Source organism: Echinococcus granulosus, assembly GCF_000524195.1.
Source record: "Echinococcus granulosus chromosome Unknown EG_S00163, whole genome shotgun sequence".
Classification (NCBI taxonomy): Eukaryota; Metazoa; Platyhelminthes; class Cestoda; order Cyclophyllidea; family Taeniidae; genus Echinococcus; species Echinococcus granulosus.
Window position 1 is genome coordinate 13,335 of NW_020170543.1, and position 26,765 is coordinate 40,099.

Below are 26,765 nucleotides of genomic sequence, written 5' to 3' on the forward strand. Positions count from 1 at the left end.
TCTTCGAGCAGATTACGGGGCGCTACACAGTCTGCTCGTTCCAATGACATGGAAGACATTTAGTTGTTTTAAATCACAAATCATAAGCAAAACAAATTGCCCCAGTGGGTGAATTAATAGTATTGCTGTTTTGCTGAGGCTATGCCTCAATAAATAGGCATACAACAGTGATTTTACTGTTACTTTATTGTGAAGACCTATTATCAACCCTTTGATTTGGCACACACACAAAGCACACGAGTTTATATAGCTGATTGAGCACGCAGCTGTTCCCGTATGATTTATGACTTTAAACCAATGAAATTTGATTGTGTTTTTGGGAACAAAAAACGAATAAATAAATCCATCTTAAAACATACACTTGGAAGAACTGCGACGCGGCAGCATTGTTTGGTAAGGGAGAAAAAACCTCGGGTGAGACCCCGATTCCCGGTAGCCCCAGCGGAGGCATTTGGGCAACCTCAGATGTGAATTGAAGTGACATGACCTGTTTTAGGGCGGCCTCATTCGGCTGTGCAAAGACGGGCGCGTGCAACACTTCTGGAGTGGTTGTGGGCTGCTGAGGGAAGACGTTCGCAACTCCCGTTACCGTTGGCAGGCTGTTGCCTAGACCGTTTGGTAAGGCAGTCCCTGATACTGCTGCCGAGGCCAGAAGGGCATTCAACCTGGCGAAAGTAGCCGAGAAGGTTGAAATGAATTGTAGAAAATGAACTTTTTCCTACTATAGACTGATCGAAGAAAGATTAGCGCACATTTTAACAAACGGTTTGTAGGCATGCTGTTGAAAAAGCCAAATGATGGCAGCATTGGGGAGATGCTTTGTCCACAAAATGAATAAAGGAAAAATTTTATCAGAGGTCTCGAATCGGTCGATCAAATTCACTCACAAAAATTGCATCTAAATAATGAATTTGGGAAGTAAAGTTTGTACCAGCGAAAAAGCAAAAATGCATAAGATTGACGCAATGTATGAACTTAAAAATGGCGATCTTCAAAAGTACTTGTGCTTTAATCAAGAAAGAGAAATTAACAAAAACGGTGACCCAATAAGCTTTACGATTTTTTGAGGAAGCTTAATAAGCGTGGATAGCTGGTTAAAAGATTTATGGTTGTTGAGTAAATAGTTATCAAAAGCAATAAAGGAACAACTTAGCCCTAGTCAGTCCTATTTTTTAGTTGACTAGCCTACTATTCGTCGTCCTCTCATCCTACCCGAAGATTTTCACGGCTTTATTGGATGTACGGCGCGATTTCCTCCCAAACGATCCAATGGTTCAGTCGTGGTTGTAGGTGTAAACTATTTGTCGCACTGCTCGCCACAAAATGTTGATATTCGTACACCAATTCCAACTTAGCCTAACCAATGGATGCCCAATTTTCCCTTCCTCGGCATGAATGGGTCTATATGAACGTGAGTCGTCCACATTTGAGTGGTGTGTCATCCGAATGAATGCTCTTTTGAAGCATTTCAACCCAGTACGTTCTCTTACCGCATCTCTTCCAAATGCCATGTAGGAAGCTCCGTCAGAGGCACGCTCACCTTTGCAATGGGGTTGTATAATATTGCAGACAGGCTCGGACCCCATCCATACCCACCGGGTCCGTTCACTCGATATTTTGCGATATGGGAATTTTAAAGAAGAGGAAGGCATACAAAATACGTGGAGAAAGCCAGTTACAATTACTTCTCAGAATTTTATAACTCATGGATACAAGCAATCACACTCATTTTAGATGTGCCTATAAGCAATGGTATAACGAAAACCATCCGGACTTTTGATCACCTGGTGTGAAGTAGTTAAATGAAAATAAGATAGGTCGAAAAAAAACCGTAGAGGCACCACCAACCGTGGAAAGTCTCAATCACATAGATGAAAATAGTAAAAGGGGAAAACTGTTAGGTGATCTTCTCTTAGCGATTAAATTATTCCACGAGAACACTGAGTCATGGTGCTAATTCATTCCTCTACCGGAAAATAAAACTTTTAGCGGCGAATAGGATGTCACTAAGAAATTTTGATCAAAATTACTTTATTTCGATCCAGGACAATTTTGTTGTTAAGGTATCAACGATCTGTGAATAAACTTAAATTCTGATGTCATCCTAGGAGGTAAAAATAATGCGACGATGATATCCGCTTGCTTATAAAGAAACACTTTTTGTTTAACTTTGTAGAAAAGATGGTAGAACATTAACGATTCAAAACGGTTTAACGATGTTTTTTGAGAAAACGAACCACACTTGAAATGTTAGTGTTAATCGTAAGTTACCCCACGATTCCAAATGAGCTTCAACCAAAAACATAAAGTAGACATGATAAAGATAAAGTATGTTAACTCTATATGCCAATTTATTGCAATAACAATCATGCTGTTTTGGTTATTGCAAAAAAGTGCATCCGTCAGACATCTCGACCGGAATTGCGAAAGTGATGTGAAATCGTGATACCTATTGTCAACTTTGATTTCACTTTGACGCGTTAATTAGGTGAATAAATCAGGTTTCGAAGATGTAATGCACATGCTCCAGAAATGGATGCTCAAGAGTGGACTTACCTAGCCTGATCTAGAAGTTGAAGAGTGGCTGCTGATTGGTGCGGGGAGTCGGGAAGCTGGGACAAAGGCGACGTCGTCAGAGGCTTAATGCCACCTTTCGAACTGCACTCGCCCAGTGGATTGTATCTGCGAATTGGGGAAAATTCAAAAGTACAATCTTCTGGGTGCATTGCTGGGTCACACTGCTTGTGTAAAAGACTGACTTCGTAAGCGGCCCATGACATGGACTCCGCTACCGCCCTCCTCTTCCTTCTAGGGGTTCCCAATATAGTCACCTCCAGGACTGTAAAACTTGCAGCACCTTGAGAGATAACTCGGACGCTATGCCTTTATAAATTACGGCAGTTAGTCATGTGAAAAACTGTCCTCATACTAACTTTACAGTTGGCTGAAAGACAAGCTGCAGTCATAAACTAAAGTATTTGTTTGAATAACACTATGATGCATAAACCATCGGCCTTGTGCACGCATAAAACAGAAGGTGGAGTACCGTGGCTGTATAACGGATGCGGGATATAGTGCCTCTTAGAGTTACCCTATGGTAGCCAGACCTAAATTTGAAAAGAAATGGGGAATGAATAAATATGTTTCGTTTGTAAGCCAAGAAGGCTTTTGTTTACGAATTCCACGTAACCCTGATCTGCCTCAGAAAATACACAGGGCCGACAATCACAAAGAGCATACTTGAGTGGTGGGTTAGTGTTGGTGCATTAAACCGCGACAAATTTTAAATTAACAAACTAATAATAATAAACCCTTCTGAATAACCGTCTTATTTACAGTTGAGAAGCCTGTAAATGAACACATTATGGCTTGGATTTGAAGGGTACAGACTCAAAATTGGGTAAAAAATACACGTTATATTATCAAGATTCTAGCTTAATAAGATCTGGGAAGTGGTGATTGCAATTTCGGTAAATAATCTTGCCTGGGATGAAGAACTAACTCGTCATGGTTATACACGCCTGTGCCAGCACGATTCAGTACCCTGTTGATACCTCGTGCCAAGATTGTGATAAAAACATCGCAAAAATGTTTAGAAGATGAGCGCTAACCTCATTTTCAACGAAGAAGCAGTTGCGGACTGCACGGGACCACCAGCAAAGCCAGAATTCTTCCAGCTAACCCGTTGCAAAGGCAGCACCGAGGGAGGATTCGCTGCGGGGTGGTAGCTCAAATCCGCATTCTGTAGCCACGCCACCTGCTGCTCCTGCTGCTGGCGTCGAAAATTCGCAGCAGCCACTAATGCAGCCATCAAATGTCGATTGGAGAACTCGGAGAACTGAGTACCACCCACATTTGCTACTTGCGGCGTTGGAACAGCAAGCAAAGAGGCTGTGGCGGCCACGGTTGCTGCCGCTAAACCGGCAGCATCGAGCTGGGCCAATGCAGTGGCCGGTGGCAGGAGGCTGGCCAGCAGGCGTGTGGAACTGGGACAGCTAGCGAATTTGACTGTAATCGGCTCACTACTGCCTGGAATTCGGTAGCCGTTCAACTCCTGAATTGCAGCCTCAGCCTCGGAACGTTGGTCAAATCGAATGAAGCCTACTCCCTTCGACGAGCCTAGAAGAAGTGTTGCCCTTTTTACAGCCATAACAACTAGCAATAGAATTAAGTAACTATTTGAGCATCAAGTCACTGCTACCAGATGCACCAGATGCATCAAAGAGGACTCAAACTTCTGGCCATTTTAGAGTCATTGAATGCTGTTAACTATTTCAGAGACCGAAACCATTTTGATGTTGCACAAATTATAATTATTTGGGTACATTCCTAGACTTGGTATTTTATCATGGCTTGCGAAAGTGCTATACCTCAGTGTCGAATGCACCGAATTGCTGAGTTGAATGGCTAAGATAAACCCGCCAAATTTGGGTCATTCAGGAAAGAATTCATCACCTTCCAAATATTCTTTAGTAATAAAGGCCTATTTATGCTGTAAACAATGAGAAGACTTGGTGATGAAATCAGTGACCCATAAAGACATTTCCTATCATTAATTCTTCCTTCAAAACCGTGTTTATATTCTGTAGAAACTCGAAAATTCGGATAAATTATATCTTAAGCAGTCTTAGGTAACTTTTATTCGTAAATTGTTGCTAGATATGGAGCTAGTTGTCATGTATTGCAAAAATAATGTAATGTGTTAACTCTTTGTTCAACTCTTGGTTTCGGTAATGGGTATTTAGGGGCTCTGGCATTGTAACCCTCCCCAACGGAAGGACCTAGCCTCAGAGTCGTGCTAGTAGCTCTAATCCCTACCATTCGTCGATAATACATATTTTGCTTTGGTATCATGGAATCTTTCTTCATCGGGGAAGTCTCGGAGAGCTACATTGGTGGCGACAGAAAGCAAACCCGATCCTGAGGGACAACTGTCCCATTTTCCACTGCTATGCGATAAAAATTAGCTGGGCAGCAGAAGTGTACATGCTGCGGATAGAAGAATATGTGATGACCCATAACAGAAGGTAGGAAAGTGACGTCAGTCTTCAGCAATTACCCCAGTCATTTGGTCTGCAGGAATGCTATTAACAACTGAAGCAACACTAGCTGTGAACAATCTGGGAAAGTTTGTTATGCAGCTGTCCCCTGTACTTGTATGAAGTTATCGATTATGTGATCAAGCGATACCCCTTCCAATTCCCTTCTAGCTGGATGGAACCGTGGTAGACATGGCTAGACAGCTCCAAAGTGAGAACAATGAGGTAAGGAGGAATAGACGCGAAAACTTGTCCCCAAGGAACTGTGCTCAACCTTGTCCTTTATTATATGACTCGGCTGTTGGGCCAGTATTCTTCCAACTGGCGACGGGCATGCTTGATGGGCAGGATGTTTCATCGGCCCCTCCCTCCCCCCCTGTCAATGCAGTTTCCATACAGTTGGAAACTCCTGTATTAACAAGAGGAGTCAGTGACGTTGCGGTCGAGCATCTCCTCATTTGCATGGAAATACAATGACTGGCACAGATGGCTGGTGGGTGTTTCTCTTGTATCATCGATTACGCTGTGACGGCTGACGCGGGAGGTTGACCAAGAGGAGTGGTGCTATGCAATACGTTACTTGCTTGTTTAACTCCAGGTTTTGGTGATAGGATACTTGGGAACTCCGTTTTCTGTATCACGATAATCCATATTCTACTCGAGTGTCATGTCTTCTTTAGTTAAGTCTCGAGGCACTGCAGTAGTACTTTCAGGTTTAATCCATTCTCATTCATTACAACTAAGATTGCGAAAAGGATATGCAATTTCCACACGAATTCATTTGTAATAAACAACGTGCATTTTTATGAAGAGAAAAAAAATGAAGCTGCAAGAAAGAAATATGCTCCTGAATTCTCAGTCGGTGGGAAATACCAATCACGTAAATGATAACAGCAAAGTAAAAATAGCGAAAGGATTTCTAAGATTTAATTCCCTAGTATGCCCTTTAAATGTTAAAATTTAGCAAGACAGGTAACCTTAGGTGGTTTTATCAACACAAAATTACCAGTGGTGGGGTCCACCAGTAGACGTGAAGTGATAATTTTCCCACAACGGGAAAATATTTTCTCCAAATCCTCCTGCGAAACGTTCTTCGGCAGACCACAGATGTAGAGATTGGCACCTTTTATTGACTCACTACTGGGGCGAGCGATAGACACCTAAAAGGCCCAAAAAGTACACTGCTACGCCTACATGACTTCTCTTTTTTTGGTTTTAACACTACGTTTTGGGGGTTGTTTTGATAGAAATGAATTATTAATTCCCCTTCAAACAAAAAGGAATAAAAATAATGAAACACCATCCCAAGGATTTCCATGCAAAGTGCAGCAATTGGCTACTTGAAAAGTTGGACATAAAGGGTAGCACAGCTGCTCAATCGAATTAGTGCCTTAGGTTATGGGTATCATGCTTACATAGAACAGAAAACGAAACAAAGCCACGAATGAGGTAGAAATTATAGCAAAATCTGAGGTCTATTCCCATAGGGGGTCAGCACCCAGGCTTAATCACGGTGTCAAAGAGAAGCCTCACATTCTCGGGGTTTCGTGATGAAACCAAAACTGTCATAGGTGCACAATCATGTGACAAGGAAAATTAATTCAGAAGAATATCAAGTTTTTGTTATTGCACAATCAAGGAGTTAACGAGTGACTACGTTTAGTTAGTTCCTGGAATTTGAACATCTAAGGAACTGGAGATCGCGTATAGGCTTCCGCCAATGGCCTGCCAGAATCTCCACGTTGAGCAAAATAGGGCTGGTGCTTGCCTAACGAAGAGGTAGTGTCAGGCAACAATCAGACAATTGCATACATCAAAAAGTGATCACAAAGCAGGGTAGAAGAAGGCTTACAGAAAGACGGGAAGCAAAGTGTGCAAACAGACAAGCGTTTTTACTTTATATTAAGGTGTTAGGAATACCATTACTAATAAAGATTAGTTTTATTATATTTGCCTTCGTCTTCTTCCATTTTTCACAAGGGCAAGTTCAAAAATAAAACTACGCTTTATTAAAACAAATTAGTAACAAGTGGGCACGCAACAACAATAAGGCGCAAATTTACAGCCGAACACTGTTCTGTTCACTTTGGGAATAGCAGTAAAACATATAAATCACGAAAAAACGTTCAGTGTAAAGAAAAACTCAAATGCAACGACAATTGCAGGCAGATAAATTGATAAGTAACAAAAAACATAAAATGGTGAGCTAGGTAAACTCAATGGGCTTGTGGGTGGTGTGAATGACAGTGATAATTTTACTTCAACGTTTTACTTCGCATACCGTCACAGGGTAGATTCAATTCTAAACAGGAAAATGGTACATGAACTTGGATTAGTTTATTTAATGCGAAATCAGCTTCTCTTGTATCTCATTGTCTTTACATGTGGGTATACCTCCATTTATTTTCTCTCCATTTAGTTTAATTTATGAGATGCACCTAAGTGATCCACTGCCTCAATGCTGAAGTGATTACGCTGAGGGCAGGTTGAGAAAGAAATCAAAGATCTTGTTTATATTACATGGTCTCTCCACTGACGGGTGTTTATGGCATGCTCTAAGGTTCAATGTAAATAGTGAACATGCGGAATTGTTTATCAACTCACCTTAATCTTCTTGTTCTTCAGTTGCATTCCATTGAAGTGTTTAATGGCCTTTTCCGCATCCGAGGCGTACGCATAGTTGACGAATCCGTAGCCCAAACTCTGGCCTAGCACCAAAGATAAGCCGTTTTGATGCAACGCTCTGATGGGAACCACTCTACCACTTTCACATGAATTGATCAATTGGCACCTTCTATTTCTAATGTCTTTCTCAAGTACTTCACGCCTTGTAAGTAGAGGTGTACTTAGATAAGCAGCATAAGCAGCGAAAAATAAGGGGAATGAGAGTTTGCTGTACCTAGAATGAGTACGTCATTGGCGTTAAAAAAGTGGGCTAGTTCGTGTATTTCAACATGGTTAATAACAGCCCAAGCTTGCCTTACGTTGTACACCCCGTGATAATGCCCAGGGCAACTGCTAGTGATTGAAGCCAACAGCCGTGTTGTTAATTTAACCTTCTATTAAATGAATTTCTTTTACTACTTTGTAAGGCATTAAGGGCTGTTTGCACCCAAGCACACAAAAGCCTATTTCTAGGCCCGTTCTGTTACAATGAATGTGAGTAAAACATTAAAGAGTCGATGAAAGAAAATCAAAAGAAATGCTTTTTTTCTTTGTATATTGCGAGGCAGGAATTTTATGGAAAGGAATACAATACATGGGTCATGGCTATGCACCAAACAAGTGAACAACATATTCCTCTCCCAAGAATTTTATACAATACAAAGTTTCTCTCCTTTGGCCCAACCTCTAAGGCCAATGTGTCATTTAAGTGTATTGTAACTGAAGTTTTTTGATTTTGGCTGTATTTTTAGCTATGTCTTGTCACTTCGGTGTCGTGCTGTTCCGTCAACAATCCATCAACTCCTCTTTCTATTCAAATTCCAACACCTTTTAACGACTATAATATGGTTACACTCTGTATGTCTTCCGATTAATGCATTGTATGAACTGATAGAAACGAAACCCAATACATTAAATGCTGTTATTTGCTAAAATAAGAACGTGAGAATTACTAACGTAAAAATAATAAAATGAAGGCAGAACTGGTAGCCTTAGTAACCAGCAGATGAATATCACCTTTTATCGCTAAAGTGGACTCACCGGTACTCTTGTCGCGGATCAGTTTGCAGCTTGATACTTTCCCTATGGTATTGAAGAGGGCTCTAATCTCCTCCTGTGTCATACTTTGAGGTAGATAATTAACAATGAGATTTGTCTTATTTTCACTAGCCGTCTCCGCTTTGGTCTGTGCAGATGGAGAAGTCTCCACGTCAAGGGAACTACTCCTTTGACTTTTCTCATTCGACTTGAGTGCCTGACTCGTGCCTGGAGCAAAAGTGATCATTCTGGATACCTAAAATGTCAAAAATCATAGTAGCCTAATGATTAGTTTGTCAAACCGTCTTGATTGAGTTTTGCTCACCACAAGAGCATGATTCCAGTCTCTCAGCTCTTTCGTAAGTCTATGAGAAGGCTGCTTTCAGAAATATGTGACCTATGACGCCTTCGAACGCTTGGAGGTTAAAAAACGAGATGGTAGAGGGTGTATGTGCTCTCTACCAATTTATTGTTAGTGGTTGCAATAAATTCTCCTGCAGTTTTTAGTGCTCAAGCATCGTAAATGCATGAGGTAGCCCACTGGGTTTGTGCAGTTAATCGTAAAAAAAAGACGAAAACTATGAAAATCTTAAAACTTTTTGCTCGAGGAAATAATCACTGAGGCAAATGTGCAGCCCTTTCCCGAGGAGTCGTGTTTGCAAATTCCACTCGCAAAATGTGGCCATTCATTCATTCATTTTTTCCCATTCAATCTAACTAATTGGCAAGTGGTTAATATAATGTCAAGAAAAGGTAATAATAAAATAGAGAAATGCCAGGTGAAAATGAACAAGCTCTGTGGCATGAAGCCCCATAAGAATGGCACTTCCCTCCCAGTAAATTCACGTGTCCAGATTATTTCCCAAAAGGAGTCATGCCTGCCACTTTCGAGTTAAATCAAGCTGTAAGGAATAGATAGGTCCCAGTTGTAATTGTGGCTTGGCCTTCGGTAGGGAAATAATCACGCTTTCAGCCCACCACATTCACTCCCATACGCACAAAGAGCAGGAGGGGAGAGTGGGAGCAGACGCAATCCCAAGGGAAAAATTGATGGGTCCTAGAAGTGCAGATCGAAGCATTGCGTAAAATCACTTAAAGTTAACCAAAGTTTTGTCCATTCGTTCCCTTAATAATTGTTGGAATCCCCACAAAGCCCGTTCCGCGACACGAGTCAGTCAATCGGCAAACAATTTCATTTAAATTGTGCACCTTTTACAGCATAAAGTGAAGGTGTGAAGAAGAGGAAGAAGGAAAGGAGGAAGGAGAGGAAAAGCAACGACAATAGTAACAAATTGGTGATCTTTTTACCTTATTCCCATCTGTCAATGCTTGTCATGTGGCGCCCATTTACTTAACAATATCCACTATTTTCTCTTTCCAGTTGTTGCCTCTACTGCCACTACTGTTGTTGCCGGGGTAAACTGCTTGTCGCATCACTCACATTAAACATCATTGGAAGTTGTGCTTCATACACAGATCTCCAATTATTTTAACCAATGAACGCCCAATCCCTCCCACCTTGTCTTGAATGGGTCTTTCCGGATATGACTCATCCACCTTTGAGTGGTGCGTCACCAAAATAAGCTCTTTTGAACCATTTATGGTCAGTACGTTCTGCTACCCATCTATTCTAAGTGCTATGCAGGAAGTTCCAATAGAGGCTCGAATCACATCCACATCCACCAGATTCATCCAGCCGACACTTTGCGACATTGGGGTCCCAAAGAAGAGGAAAGCGCACAAAATAGGTAGAGCAAGGGAGAGGGTACCGTACCAACATACTGACAATAACATCTCACCACTTTATAATTCAAGCACTCACTTTTTAAGTCCTTTCAAGCTTAAAAAGTCTATGCGGTAAGCTGTACCAAAAAACTGCCCAGACTTTTCGATCAGCCAAGCGAACACATGTTTTGCGGATCGTAGTTTATTTCGATTTAAATGTTTAAGCGGTACAGTATTCTGTGCTATGCTCCCTGTAAAATTCATTTTTACCTTCATATTTTGGTTGCAGATAGTTAGAAAATTATTCCTACGCATGGCATCCTGCGGGATGAACATTGGTAACGTTGGTGCTAATCGGCGGACAATGTTAAGGTGGACATATGTACAGAACGCGGCTGTTGTGTGTTCACAAAAATCACATCTTGTGGCCCCTTGCAAATACTGTCGCTTTACCTAGTCATCGCGTTCGACACATGTGATTACAATAAAGAAAAGGACTCTTAAACTAAAGCAAAATTAAGGTTTTGAATTATTGAATGAATAAAAAGGTACTTTTAGACCAAAATAACTCACTTTATAATGTCATCTTAATCATTGATATGCTACGAATTAAATTGAGAAGCATTTTTGCTGTGACATGGTGGAGGTGACAAAAGGCATTGAGTGCATCGATTCCGTGATGGTCAATCAAGGACGTGCCCTGATGACAGGTCGCACTTTAATCAACTCTTTCGGATCGATAAGTTGGACGTATGGTGGTCGTCACCGCTGCAGCAGTGACCACTGTCCACACGTCAAAATTCGTACTATTTGCAAATTGCGATGAAGCTGTATCGCGATTTTGTTTACAAAGCGATGACAATTCACACACACACGCACACACACAAATACACACACCAAGGAAACAATTAATTAACTCTGACATTTAATAAGGCCCACTTCAACCGATGGCATGATATTTGAAGCAGCGTCTAACATACCGAAGGTAGAAAGTAAGATAATCCGAAAGCTAATCTTAGATACCTCAGCTTTCAGCTATTCGCGTGATAGGAGGATTAAAAGTGTACACTGTAATTAAGCATTTTCAGGGTAAGAAATGTTTGTGGTTGCCAATTGTTTATTAAATAATTTATGAGTGGAAGGTCGGTAAAATGCCGCTTTTACTCCTCCTGTAGTAGATACTAGGTAAATTCAATGGTTAATATACTTTTTACAGTGGTATTCTCTTTGTAGGTATTGAGGGAGATTTGACAGTAAAAAGCAAAACTTTAAAGCCGCTCAAAGTTGTGGAACACAAATTACCACCTCAAAAAAATTGTCACATAAAAGGAAGGCAGCTTTTAAATTCAAAAATTAAACTGTATTACCATACATTATTACCAACTTCTTAGTTAAACAGAGCCGGTAATATTTCGCTCACATTCATGTAAATATTTATAATTGTGAACGGTGAAAGTGGTGGTAGGTGGCAAAGCTATTTTTTACATACAACTAGCTATTGATTGTACCACAAACACTATGGGGCGCAGTAAATGGTATTTAGTTGTTGTTTTTATTGCTACAAGGCACACAGTGCAATATAGCGGAGAAATACACGAGGATAAGCTGCTTTTCTCAATAATTAATTGTGAGAGTTGACGAAGTTAACGTCATAAAGCGGAGAGGAGAAATTGTTAAGCCCATCTTAAAACCGGAATTCCCTACTCCTTAGTCATACTCACCATCCTGCCATTGCTTGTTATGGGCCAGATACAATCCACCAATTAGCCAGTTGTAGACCTGGGCTCTGTCTCCGAATTAATAAGCCAAATACCAAAATTACTCCTCAATAATGAAACATAATTGTTTAGCTCCTAGCAGTGTGACTGTATAAGCCCTTTTGTATAACAAACTTTTCACGGTTGAAAATAAGAGCGAGGATTAATAAAATTATAATAGGTAAATCAGCAGTCTTTTGTATTTTTGGAAGGCTGCAGTTTCTTGCGTACTGGTTAAATTACTCTTAAAAATATTTTTTAATTACCAAACTCTTACGTTTGGCAGAAAGAAGGCACCTTTCTACTGTGCCTGGATCACCAATAGTGCAATTTTTTGGAAAAAAATGGATAAAATATACTGACATCCTACCTTAGAAGGACGGAGAGGGAATTTTTTTCTGTCAATTGAAACTTCAAGCGAGCGACAAATTACTTGACTACGCAGTACATAAAATAGGTGGCAAGAGCTCCATTTACCAATCCACTCCCAGAGATCATATCTCTTCAATGATTGGTCGCTGCTACTCGTTATCCCACCAATCAGCGCGATGGATTCAAAGCATATCCACGCATGCGTAAGTACTTCCGGGGTAGTAATCTGCCACCCGACTGCTGTGCTAGGCGTACTTTTAGAAAAAGAAACTTAGTACTTCACATGACCTCCAGTGGTGGTGTAATTGGTTAAAATGCAACGTTCTTTAAATAACTCTCACTCGCCGGATGAATGTGGACTCTCCTCTTTGCGGCATTGGTGTCAAGTCACACGAGCATTCATTTGCTGTGAGAGAGAAAAGAAGTTTGGTAGAAAATCGGGTGACATTGTGAACTAAAAAAGCTGCTGATGTGAATACGAACAACGTATTTTCGTCCTAAATAAGTGACCAACTTTTACTCTCATTTTCAGCCAATCATAGGTGCAGTGGACCTCAAGTACCAATTTAAAATTATGCATTTGGGAAAATGTTCTTTCCAGTGTTGTTAATTAAATCGAGTTAACTAGAAGGCCAACTCGTTGTTTTGACAAACTAGTAAACAATGCAATTTAGCAGGTACTTCAATTAAAATATTGTGTTTCGATAGCTTATCAACCATTCCGTCTGGTAACTGTTTTCTGTCTTTTTTTAGTTTATGTAAACCTAAATTTCATTGAAATGTAAACTTAACGGACGCGCCATCTGTACAGGGCAAGAGGAATTAAAAAAAGGTGGTGAAGTAGGATGGGCGCCCTCGGTCTTGTTCGGTCAGCCCTCCGTGGTACCCGCAGAAAAGGTGATCAAGACATCGTCGTGGATGTGGGTGGATAACCGTTGAGTAGATGCTCTATTCCTGCAAGGAAGAATAAGGTGCCTTACCTATTTTGAGGCTAAAGCAACCACTTGTGCGCAAGTCGCAATTAGATACCAGCGAAATAATCAAGTTAATGAAATTTTCGTAATTAATGTTACCATTTTATTGCATTTTAGGGAATGATTGATAATTACTTGCCCCACATGATCTCACATCTTTATCTTTGCAGCAATAAACAGCGCACAGTGAAACCCTGGAACAGAAGACAGCCAGACCGCGGTTTTTCGCGAGAGTAATTTGCACCAAATGTTACCAACCGTCAGTGTGGGGGTATTGTGGCGTCGATTTTCAGCCTAAATACTAAAACTCGATTCCAAAACCCCCAAACAACGTTTATATCCGTTAAACTTTGTTGTTTAGCCACAAACATACAAGTATACTTTCCGTCATCAAGTAGTTAAAGCAACCATTGTATGCTTCTGCTAGTCGCAAAAACTCACGAAAATATTGTTAATTTTTTTTGCAGCACAGATAGTCATTTAAAAACACGAATTTTGTGAGGAGCTATGCAGATTTATCATAAGTTCTCGTAAGAGCAAAGAATGTGAAAAATGATGGAACATAACCTACACCTTGCCCAGGTCATTCACATAAATGTCAAATGACGTACTTTAAATATGCTTCATATTATGGCAAAAAACTTGTCCGCTTTTTCAAAAAGTTATCGATGATAGCCATAATCATTCCCCCAAAATTTTGCTTTTACTAAGAATTTGTCGTAGAGATAACACTGGGTCTGGATACCTTCATACAAAAGAAGTCTCGAAGTAACACAGTCGAGTAACTCTCTAATCTGCTAAGAAACAAGGAACAATACAGTTAAGAATTAAACGATTTCACTTCCCCACTGTGCTGACAAACCCGATAAATACATCCCAAACTTACTTGGTAATTAATTCATAAAAAGCACTTTAAATTTGAAAGTGTGTTTTAATTTACTGAATGGAAAGAGGCGCTCCAAAAATTTGTCGGATCACGGAGGGAGAACAAGAGCGATAGCGGCACAGCTTACGCGGCTAAACACTTCCACACTGACCTGTATTGATTGAATTTCTAGCGCCCTTGTGAAATTGATAATCAATATATCAATTGCCTTCCCTTAATGAGGTGGTAATTAGTACTCACTTCCCATCGAAAATCGATAATCTTACGATTGTGGGGCATAGTGTTGCTTTGCGAGGGTGAATTTAAGACATTCTTTCCTACCTTTTAGTGACTGTTAAATGCATTATCTGAAAAGAACAAAATTAAAATAATAAAGTTAGTTTCCTTGTTTATTACCATGTGCAAAAATTAGGTAAAAATTTATGGCTATGGGCTTTTGCATTAAATGATGTCTCTACAACTCAGGAAATGCGAGAAATTAGGGCTAGCAGCGCCTTAACTACCAGCAAAATAAACATAGTTGGTGGATGGTGCAGTAACTGCTGCGCATGCGCACTTGGAGAATAGCGAGCGGTGGAGGAGGCTAATTGCATTAGCCTCATGTCTCAGATGTCTCGCAGGAGATTTGCAGAAGATTGGCACCTGTGAAGCCAACTTTTATCAGTGCCTCAGACATGAAGGTGCCACAGGCAACTGTGCAGCAGGAAGAGGTGGAATTTCTGTGGATGCTTCAAAGTCTGTATCACTATCCGAAAATCACGAATTGAGCTTAGACCTGATTGGTTAGTTCAACTTCAGGTACTCAAAACTAAATTTAAGTAGTTAATCATCTCCAGCAGCTTAATGACAACCGATTTTGGGATATAGTACCTTTAAAGTCGGTAATACATGTTATGCAATTTTTGATATTTGTAAACTTTGGAAGACGAAAGAAGACATAATACTTGGACGGAGTGTGTTGTGTCTAACTGCAGAGGGGTTTTTGAGGCTACTGGTGCGGCCTGGAGGTCAACCCACCGGGCGAAGGTACAGTGACGGAGTAGTAAAAGGGCACTTTTATTAAATTTGAGAGTTAAGCACCAACGCATTATATAGTCTTTCCTTTCTTTTGAGCGTCCTTTCCGACGATCGCCTTAATCAACTGCCTCTGTCAGCCATCACAAGGCATTCGGTGGTGTAGGAAAAGCGCTCACCAGACAACCATGCCAGTCATCGAATTTCCATGTAACTGAGGAGATGACTGACCGCAACGTCACTGATGCCTTTTGGCGATTCTGTTGGATCTGGAGTTGCGTCCTGTGTAAAAACTGAGCTGTAAGATTTGGGACAGCTAGTCGAAGAAGCATTGGCCTACAAGCAGTGTCATGTAACAAAGGACGAGGTTCTAACACAATTCCATGGGGAAATGGATTCGAGCCCATTCCTCCTTACCACGTTGTTCCCGCGTCAGAGCTGTCTAGTCATATCTATCTGGGTTCTATCCAGGTACCGTACCGGTGGACAACTCCTTAACGAACTTTTCCAGATGATTAACTATTGGTGTTACTTCAGTTGTTAATAGCATTCCTGCTGACCACGGCACTGAAGTAGTTGTCTACAGCGGACGTCATTTTCGGCCTTTCTGTTCGAAAACATCACAGATTCTCCCCTCCGCCGCATATGCAATTCATTTGTCCTACTAAGTTTTATCGCACAGTAGTAAAAATCAGGACATTTGTTCTTTACTACCGGGTTCGCTGCCCCACTGCCACCAGTGCAACGCCCCGATACTTCCCTGAAAATAAGAAGAGACAATACTTAGGCAGACTCCTTATTGTTGACCTACAGCAGAGCTTAGAGCTATTGGCAGGGCCCAGAGGTCAGCCCACCCGGCGAAGGTTAATGGCAGAGACCCAAGGTGGCCCTTCTACCAAAACCGAGAACGAAACAGCCAACGTATTACGAAGTAACCCAAAGGGATGGAGAAAAATAAATGTGTTGACTGTAAATGGGGAATGAGCTTAATATGATGTGACATTTACAAAATAGGTTGCTTTTGCGTATAACCCTATGAGTTGCTGGTTAACTCCTTGTCAGGCGAGTGGGTCACTTCAGGAATGTGACAGTCCAGCACGTGAACTATTAAACTATTAAGCAAGTAAATTCGTGCGTAAACTTTCACTTCACCGGATAAAATTAGCCTTAGTGCTACAGCAAAATTTAAATAATCTTGACAGTTGCTAAAAATTAAATGTACAGCAACTGACAATCCAAACGAGCAATATCTGAACATGTAAGACCTTGTCCAGATTATTTATGTGTTCGAAGTGATGTAGAGAAAACAATTCTAGATATGGTGCAGTGTCCTGGCTCCTCCCGATCACGTCCGCAATGCCGCTTAGTTGAATATACAATATAAACAAATGTTGTCACCTCTTTTCTCCTTGTTACCGAAGTCCCCGCAGAAGATCTCCACCTTCAGCGTAAAAATCTTTATGTAGATCATTGTTAGGGGATGCCTACAACCTAAGAAAACGTTCCTGATTTAATTCTCTTGAAGCCTCCTCCTTCTCTTCAAACCTTCTAGAACATCTCAGCATTCGCGACTCCGTTCAATTCCCCTGAATCCACCAACATCACGTTGAGGTAGACTTCAAATGTACTACTGATCACCACCTGGTGCCTTTGGTTGACAGTCAGGAGTTACGCCTGTAGGTTTATTCAGGCTGACATCAAGATATCGATGTTGAAGCCTCTGTCGCCTGATCAATCTGACTAGGGTATCGGATAGGATCCAGGCGCACACACTCACGTAACCGCTGGATCATGACAATTATAACCATCTGAGAAACGGAAACGACGGTGGTGTGATGGATTTGCATCACGGAGAGAGAAGGCTGTCCATTTGAGAGTTACAACCTTATCTCTGTGTCATTGTGTAGAACTTGAAATTTTGGGCTTACCGAAAGTCGGGGCCATTTCAAAACACGTCAGCGATGGGGCGTGACAGCTTCAGTCATTTGCCTATTGACAATCAGTTGACAAAATCAGGAGTCGGATTTCCCTCTGAACCGGATTTGCTTAACTCTGCCATAAAGTCTTCCAAATGGAATGGAAGGATATGGATTCATATTATTGGTAGCGTACAACGGTTTCAGCACATTTATTTTTACACTTCTAGCCATGAACTGCATGAATTTTCAGACATCGAGAACTAGTTACTAATCCCCTAGGTATGATTCAGCACAAAAGCTCAACAGGCAAAAAAATCTGCCCTCCAGTCATTTCCTCGGCCGTGGAAGAGGGGAGGTAAAGTAACATGGAAATACATTTCTTGTTCTTCTGGATTTTGTCGTTTCACCAGATGGTGGAGCAGTCTAGACGTACCATTTTTTGCATCTGATTAAATGCAAAATTAAATCATGGTGATCATTTACCATAGCGGTAAGCTTTTAGGTCCAAGTTAGGCTTCCATCCTGTATTGTAACTATAAAATTGCCTGTGATCTCTCAATCCTTCTCTACAGTATTAATGAGCCTTCTTCCACTATGGTATACCTTGTTGCGTCTTGAAAAATGGCTTAGAGCACTATGTCTTAACAATTAACGCTCTCAGCTTTGTCAGGATGGCATCTGAAGGGCATCTGATATGGATGGTTGGGTGTGCGAAGGCTCAAAGTAAAAGGGTAATCAAAACGCATTTATTTTGTCGGCTTTTCATCTTCGGATTCTGCTCAATGTCCATTAAGGGGACGAGACAAAATTCTAGAGAAGGACTGTTCTCCTGAAGACATGATACCTTCATTCCTTATGTTACCTTTAGGTGGTTAGTCCTACCAAAATCGACCTGTATACAGAGGATAGTAGCTTTGGGAAGGCTTTGACACTCTAGCAATTCATTCCAAACGAAGACATAATGATCAGGAGTCCAAACTAGACCTTCACCATGCATCAAGCGACTGGACTGATACCTTCCAATGGGATTCTAGGTGGCGATTTTTCCGGAACTAGCAATGGTGGCACCGACTAAATGATCTCTAGAGGAATGCGAGTTTATACTTTTTTGGAATCCAAGTTACGATTTGCAGAAGCTGAAAACCATAAGATTATGCAACACGATGATTGTTTGCTTAACACCTTGGATTTGGAAAAGGGGCCACCCGGGTATTTCGCCGCGTGGGTCGGCCTCCAGGCCATGCCAGTGGCCTTGAGTCCTGCTGCATGTCCACAAGAAATATTCTTCCTCAGGATTGTGTCTTCCGTTGCCTTCAGAGAAGACTGAGGGATCTGCACTGCCGATCCTAAAGGACAACTATCCCGATTTTCACCGCTTGGTGGTAAAACATGGCGGAGTGGAAGAAGTGCATATGCTGCGGATGGGAGAACCGGCGACGTCCCAAAACCAGAAGGGTTGAAAATGACGTCTACCTTCGTGAACTACCCCACACCCCTGTCTACCGCAGCTGTCTACCGTTCTTGTATGAGGCTAGAACTCAGACAGATAAGGCTGGATAGCTCTAGGCAAGGCGAAAATAAACACGAAACCTTGTCTCCAAGGTACTGTATTAAACTTCTTCCTTTTCTACGCAACTCCACTTCCAGGCCAATGTTCCTACGGCTAGCTGTGAGCATGCACGATGGCCGGCACATTTCCTCTACTCCTTCTCCCCAACCCCTCACCAATACCATTTCCAAACCTTATACTAGTGCAGACTCAGTAGGATTGCTTTGAGGGATCAGTGACGTTTATGTCGAATATTTTCTCAGTTGCATGGAAATTCGATAACTGCCACGGTTGCCTGGTGGATGCTTTTCTTACAGCAGTGACTACTTTTTGATGGCTGATGCGGGGGTTAACCAAGGGGAGCGCCGGAGGTTACCCACAAAAGAGGAGATAGCCTATGTAATACGTTGGTTGCTTGTTTAACTCCCGGTTTTCTCTATAGGCGCCACTTGAGTGCGCAACCGGGTGGGTTGACCTCCAGGCCACTCCATTAGCCTCCCAAATCATTCTGTAGTTTGACAATACACATTTTGCTTAAGTTTTATATCTTTTTTCGTCTTTAGGTAAGTCTAGAGGCACTGCAATATACCCACATTTTTATACAAATACGCAGATACTACTCAAATGCGGGGACAAAAATAGTGTTAAATTTGACCTTTTGATTACAGGTCAAATAATTTCCCAAATTTGATTGTTTATTTAATAGTTGCACAATATTGATTAAATTGATGTCAGATTATGACATGACATTCCCGTAGACCGGAAATTTAGGCCTCGCTAGCCCCACTTAGACTGAAAACGTCGACACGAATGAATCACCTCGGCGACGTGGATATAAACAGCTCTCCAGGGGGAAGGGATGTTCAAAAAGGTGCTTTCTGTAGACTTCCATTGTTTAATGTAAACAAGAGTTATTTTCCAGCATTTTTGTAGCGGTGAAAAACGTCATCCGAGTTTTTATTAAATCGGAATTGTCAAGATAACTAACCGTTAGGTGATGTAATCATAAATTTGCGGTCTGGATACAGGTAACCAAATAACGAGGTCCATAAACATAAGGTGTTTATACATCATTTTTCGACGAAACGATGAGCCGTAGTGCGTCAAAATGCTTTCATTTCTCGGCTCCGGTAAAGGGGACACTTGGGGGCTCCTCTATTGCACCCATGTCGGACGGCCTGGCCTCCCAAGGCTCATTGTGCCTCCACAATATCAATTCTGACCCAGCGTATGCCTTCTTTGGTCTTCATGGAGGTCTGTGGGTCCTGCATTGGAATAGGCCTAAACAATAAATTGATTAACCACTTTAAAATGAATTAGAATTTTATTCCCTACAACAGCATCACCCCCGTTGCAAGACGTTACTACGGGTTTTGGGAATTAAACTATGGGAATGTTATGGCAAAAGCCAAAAATAATTGGCAAGTGTCTACGCAATATTAATTTTAATTTAAATTACATCCCATAATTTGTGTGATTAAGAGGCATAGGCAATTTTTTCCTTTATTTTGAGAAACAAAAGCAGTGAAACTAGTCGAGACCGGCAGTAAATGTACTTTAATGGAAAATAACTTTTGACTGTGTACAGTAACTATTCAACAAATGTAACCTGTTCATTGAATTAAAACTTGTATTTACCGCTGGGTAGCTAAACATAATAACAGCTTTTTCAATTTTCATGGCACGGCGATTGGATACTTGTTTAAATGACCATTTAACCTCACGTACTGACAGTCTTTCCAATTTGTACTTCCGTTTTGGCATCAAGGCCAAAGGTCATGGCTACAGCCTTGCTGTCCTCCTGTACCATAGTAGTAAGTGCTTTCTTAATAAGCCTCAGAGAAGACTGGAGGGACCAAAATAAACCGCTCAAATACTTTTAAAAATGTGTGCAGTTGGTAGAACAATTTTGTTCAGTCATGAGCACATAAAACTGGTGAATGAAGTGAAGTAAAGGCGTTGTCTTTGGTTTCATGGGGGGCAGTAATGACATTGTAAATTAAAGAACCGGAAAAGTAGTTTATTTTATAAACGCTAAGGCATTGAGATTTTTAAACTATGAGTGAGTCGATTGACTGCATCCCAATGGCAATTTAACTGCTGAAGAAAAATAATTTTGTGTCCTATCAATTGCAAATTCCTCAGTTAGTGATCATATGGGGATCTAGCAGATAGTTTATTGCAGTCGACTTTCACATTATTCTTGCTAAGCCTTTTAAAGGATAAAATTGGTACACTAAATTTTATAGTTTCATTTACGTACTAAACTGTGAAGGGTTAACTGGTTACTTCGCTGCGTTTAAACAAGAAAAAGTTGACTGTCTTGACTGCCAAGTAAACCGTGAATTGCTGAAGTATACTGGCGACACACAGACCAAATTTGATCTACTAGTCATGTATCATCTTGTGTTTCATCCCCTTTTACATACCTAATCAAGAACGACAGAAAAGTATTTTAGGAGCAGTTAATATGTTTTGGGTTCCAAATTCAGTTTAAAAAGTATTGTTAGTAAAGCACCTGGAATTCCAACACAATAAAAACTTTTTTGAATGAATTATTTTTTCGTCTATCTTACAAATAACCGATTGGCGATACCTAGTTTTGAGGCGGGTGCTTGAATCTTAGTGTGTATTCCAATCTCGTTCATAGCATTTGCTGTGCATGAATTTCTAATACATGCGCATGGCAGAGGAACATCCTCCACCTACTCCTACACTAACAGTGGAAGCAATAAAGAATGCCGTGCTTCAGCTGTATTGTCTTGAAGACATGTCCATGGTTGGCAAACTTGGGAGTGGCTTTTACGCAAACGTTTACCTCGTAACTTGCCTTCAATTGCCTATATTTTCAGGTTTATCATCGGCCATCGAAACGCAAATTAGCTCTCAAAATATCTCCTTCTGGAAATATTCAAAGACGTGAAATTGAAATTCTTCGAGGATTGCGACATGAAAATGTGCAGCGGTATGTATACCCACACATTGGCCATTAATGGATTTTTATGAAGGTGTCATAGTGGTTGATTATGCATTCTTTTGATAGAATAGCTCCTGCAATGCGGATTTTTAAACATTTAAACGAATGTTTTGCTTACATTTATTTAAACACATTACATGAATTTGTGACTTTAATTCTGTAGCAGTAAACTGAATCTTGCTATCCTTGGAATAGTTTATCGTGCATTAATTGGTTAAGACGGAATACCTTGTCCAGAATCACCCTGTTTAACCTGCACTTGTTGGTCATATTTGTTTGCGTTGTGTTGTCCTTTGCACCTTTTTCTCTCAAATCCCCTTTGATTTTTCTTCCAGGCTTTATGGTGCATGCATAATTGGTGGGAAATTGGCATGTCTAACGGAAGTGAGTAGCATTACCAATTATTTCCTTGTTGCTTAGCTGGTGGCTCATTTCTTAATGTGGTTCTTTGTTATTATCTTCCTAACTTATCAACACGACTTGCTAACTATGTGGCTTATTGGAATGGATATTTTATAGCATTTTTATGAATTGCATTCATAGTTGCTAAGTCATCCAATTTTTGGAAGTACTCTTCCTCCATGCTTCTCCCATCATTTATCACCGGTTGACTTTGTGCTCACTATTCCTTTCTTGATAATAAAATTTTGCAAGTACTTTTGCCCCCCATATTCCTTCGCGACGTTGGCTCTGTCATTCACCGATGGCTGTGTGTGCTTACTAACACCACGTTTTTTCGCATGCGTTTGTGCAAACCAATCAACCACTTACGACGAATGCCCATCTTCTGAATCATGCTACCTGTAACTTAGTCACTCTCCTAAGGCTGACTGCGCTGTCGGCTTATGCGCTCCTCAACAGCATTTGAGACCTACATGCGGAGTTTCTCATTAGCGTGCCTGGTGATGATGCTCGTAAATAAGTTTTATCAAATGGAAGAAAAATTATTTTATCACACGGACAGGATGCTTCCCGACCAATGTAGTTTGCAATTTCTGACATTGTTTAAAAGTTGACTTGGCCTTCGTCCTGTGAATGTGAGTGAGACCAGTACGAGGGGTTGCGTACCCATTCTTTCCTTCTACTGCATTTACAGCTTCTCCCTTTTCTCCCAGTACGCCAATGGCGGGAGCCTGGTGGATCTCTTGACCGCAAATTCTGCACCCTTGCCATGGAGCTGTCGCGTGAGCCTGGCTTATGACATAACTCAGGGACTGCGTCATCTACACGAAAACCGCCTTATACATCGGGATTTATCTTCACAGGTGCATCTATTTGCCTCTCTTTTGCTGATAACCACTTTCGTCCTAATTAGAGTATTTGCTTGCCAATAGTACCATTGTTTGAAAATTCAAATGTCGTGGTAGTACGCCTCGATGTCAGATAGCAAATCTATTTGACCTCGTAGTACGTTTAATCTTTTTGTGGTTCGTGTCTCCATCCATTTCCTTTCACAATTCGCTGTGGTCGGTTTCAAGTCCTGTTTACATACATTAGCTGTAGACCGGGTTCGCCAGAATACCTCTATTCTTGTCGGAAGTATTAATTCCACTAAATGTATACAATTTTTCTAACCGAAATTTGGTGGTGGCACTTTTATTGAATTCCTTATCATTCAAAACGTCCATTATTTCATTCAAGTCCAAAAAGTATTTTAACGAATCCATTCAAGTGTACATACCCTACGTGTGAAATTTCCGTAGTCTCAATCAAATCCTGTCTGTCAGGGGAAGGCAAATACCATTTCCTCTGCAGTGTGTGTATCTTAACGTAAAACTGTTGAAACGAAAGTGGATGTTCCTAGGTTCGTCATTAGTATTTTGTTTTTTATTTGACGCTTTACTATAACTCTTAAACCTCGTAGTCAGTGCAGAATAATGTTTTATTTCATGATTATCTCTACACTGCTGTGCATTTCGGGTCAGGTACAGTTGTATTATGCGGAAAAATAGGTGATTAGAGCATACGACCACCGATACTTTTCAAGTCAGCTGTTGGCATTGTTGATGAAGGCCCAGGTCTCCGTGATCTCCGTCTCATCCATCGGGATTAATCTTTTGAGGTGGTCTCAACCTGCCTCCCACCGTTTGAAATCAGCATTCCTTTCTGGAATTCTAAATATTCTCGTAGCCGCTATCTCTTTAGTTTGCATCTTACATGAACCGGGTGATGAACATCCTCATTGACCCTACTTTGACCTTCTCGCTTCCTCTTGCGTTCGTTTATCAGGCATCAAGGATTTCAATCCCTTCATCCTACGGAGGACCTTGTGGCAATGAATCCTTATTGTTATTTACTTTTACTTATTAGTTGGAGCTAACTAATTATTTCTACTTTTCTATTAACGAAACTTTATGTTAATTTGTGCGGAAAGGTTTTGGAAAATAACAAATTAAAAACGTTATAATAAAGTGCATCAATGAATTAATTCAGCTGAAACACAGTTAGGCATTTGACTGACTCCAATTTTAGCATTAAATGGTAAAGAGGATTGTGACTGGTGACTTCTCTTATTGTTCTCTTTTTGCCGTTGTAAAATGGGAATTTTTTCACTGTACTACTTCAATAGCGCCTCAGGCGAATGACGGACTTAGCGCATCGCACGAAACTACCAGCATTCCTAGCATTCTTAAACACTTTGTTTCGACAAGGAGGAGGTTCTCGAGTGTTTTGGAATTATTGCAGTTATTTTTCTCTCTCGACCCATCACTATAGCCCTCGAAGCTTTAAATGTGAAGAATCATTTGCCTTTTCTTGCTATTGTCTTCACGCAGTAAGTCCACTGCGCCAAGACCGTGTGATCGCCGACATTCTCTCAAATCTGTCGCCTCTTGTTAAGAAGCATCAAATAGCACCTCCTTCTGGAATTCAAAGCTTTACCATGTCATGGTTTCTCTCACTTGTGATTGTTGGTCGATGACGTTCAGTATGCTGAACTTTCAATTTTGCCACTTCATCAAGCTATACCACGTGTTTCAAGATGAAAATTGCATTAACTTTACTCGCTGCCGCGACATTTTTTTCATGGGTTTTACCGTCACAGTTCTTGTAATACTTTGATGCGTCACTTTCACCCTGCCGTTAGGAGCGTTGACCAGTATGAACTTAGATAAACAATATCTCATGCCAACCTGCCCTAGTACAGTAATGAATCATGCTGACAAATCCGCCCACTTCCACTTTGAACTTTGATACTACCCTAATAAGGACTGTTGATTCTTTACACTTGATGAAATGTTGCTTTAACAGCATGACAGATTTGGTAGGTTGTGAAAGTGAGGAGGAGATTTCTGAATTTAGTGAAAAAATTTTAGTCCTTCTACCTTGGGGCTCTATCACACCTTTAGTGTAATCACATTACTTACTGTCATCATCGTCTTTAATGCTGCACTAGGGGTCACTTTTGTTATGCGGTAAGCAAGCCGTTGACAAGATCACATGATCTCATAAACCCTATATCGTTCATTATTGTTTGTAAAGTTCACAAGCTCGTACTGAGTGTAGTTTTTAAGGCTAGATGACTGTGTTAATAGTAGATGACTTGGTGATTTATAACAGGCTGCATTTATTTTATTTGTCTTTTTGCAAAATTTGCTGACAGCTTTTAAATTCCTCTAACTCCCTAATAAGGTCAAATTCTGAGCGACAAAAAACTTTGGTAAGTTACAAGATCTCGATATTTCAGACAAATAAAGTAAATTCATTCCCTTGTTAACTTTCATTCGGCCTCATCAACATTCAAAACGCCAGTCAGTCATTTTCAATGAGTAGATTGTTGACATTTTAAGCACCATGTGATTTCCAACGCAGATCTCCACAACGGTCTGCTGTGCCTTGTCAAGGCTATCGGTACGACACCCGTTATTGTGACACCTGAACGAGGTCTAACTTGTCCGACCATAACTCCAACCAAAAGCTGCCGAAGTTTCTCAGACCCATTTTTCAAGCACTTCTTTTTGAGAAGATGGACTGTCAGAACACATCGCTAAAAGATTGACTTAGATGGTTTGATAGGTGGTGAGACGCTCAAAGTTAGGTTGATCAAGCTCAGGGAGACCTCTCTCCCTGATAATGAAGAATGACGTGAGCCTTTTGAGGTGTTAGAATAAATTGGGGGCTCTTGTGGTAAGTGATGCCACAATTCGTTTATGCTTGTGTCAAGCGAAAGTCTTGGAGATTGCCAAGTGACTGGATCTCACCCACACGAATCACACATTTTGCTCAAAAACATCCCACGAATTTTAGATTGTTTACTGACCGAGTAGCAGAGACAGACAGATAGCCTCCTAAACCACAATTGCATCACCTTGCCCTACAGACCGCGAACCCCATCCTCCTCTATGTTGCACAATCATTACTTGGCTAGCGTCGCTTAAGGCTGAAGGGTATTTCACACCTAGGATATTTCGCATGAAAACCGCAATGCTTAGGAACTAAACTCACGATGCAAAGGGTTCTGTATGTATTATCTACTTTAGCTTTGTTGATAGCTTAATGCTACGCACCTGCTTGCCACTCAGAGAATCATAGCGCTCTTGGATCTGGTTCTTTAACGCACGTTTTCGAATTCCGAGGTCCATGAGACGTTGATTCAAACATCAGCAGATGATTCCATCTGTGATGTTTAAGTTTGGCATTTACTCCACGAAAGTGGGGTTAATGGCTTTTTGGACTTGAAGGGTGGGCGGGGGGGGGGGGGTCGAAATTTACTTTGTTTACAGCACAGCGCTCTTGTCATGTCTGCTAACATTCAAAAGGCCTGTAATGGTGGAAGAACTCCATGGTCTGAGTTGATGATCTTAGCCGCGGAGACGGTAGAGTCTGCATAAAATTCTACTAAATACCTCCTCT

General features: G+C 40.9%; 3 protein-coding genes across 3 annotated transcripts; 2 read left to right on the forward strand and 1 right to left on the reverse strand. All coding sequences in view use genetic code 11, as the record gives it.

Moving 5' to 3' along the window:
- Nucleotides 1–12: 12 nt before the first annotated feature.
- On the reverse strand, nucleotides 13–8,988 carry EGR_09719 (ELAV-like protein; the record flags this gene model as incomplete). Its single annotated transcript, XM_024498968.1, has 7 exons — nucleotides 13–22; nucleotides 360–665; nucleotides 2,557–2,682; nucleotides 3,612–4,119; nucleotides 6,046–6,199; nucleotides 7,644–7,747; nucleotides 8,745–8,988. 7 exons carry the CDS (start codon nucleotides 8,986–8,988, stop codon nucleotides 13–15), a joined length of 1,452 nt encoding a protein of 483 aa, XP_024346604.1.
- A 9,071-nt stretch (nucleotides 8,989–18,059) lies between these two features.
- EGR_09720 (hypothetical protein) lies at nucleotides 18,060–18,715 on the forward strand (the record flags this gene model as incomplete). The annotated part of the gene is made up of 2 exons (XM_024498969.1): nucleotides 18,060–18,111; nucleotides 18,522–18,715. The coding sequence occupies 2 exons, from the start codon at nucleotides 18,060–18,062 to the stop codon at nucleotides 18,713–18,715; spliced, it is 246 nt and encodes an 81-aa protein (XP_024346605.1).
- A 2,905-nt stretch (nucleotides 18,716–21,620) lies between these two features.
- On the forward strand, nucleotides 21,621–22,077 carry EGR_09721 (Serine/threonine-protein kinase; the record flags this gene model as incomplete). The annotated part of the gene is made up of 3 exons (XM_024498970.1): nucleotides 21,621–21,758; nucleotides 21,790–21,902; nucleotides 21,981–22,077. 3 exons carry the CDS (start codon nucleotides 21,621–21,623, stop codon nucleotides 22,075–22,077), a joined length of 348 nt encoding a protein of 115 aa, XP_024346606.1.
- Nucleotides 22,078–26,765: the final 4,688 nt, after the last annotated feature.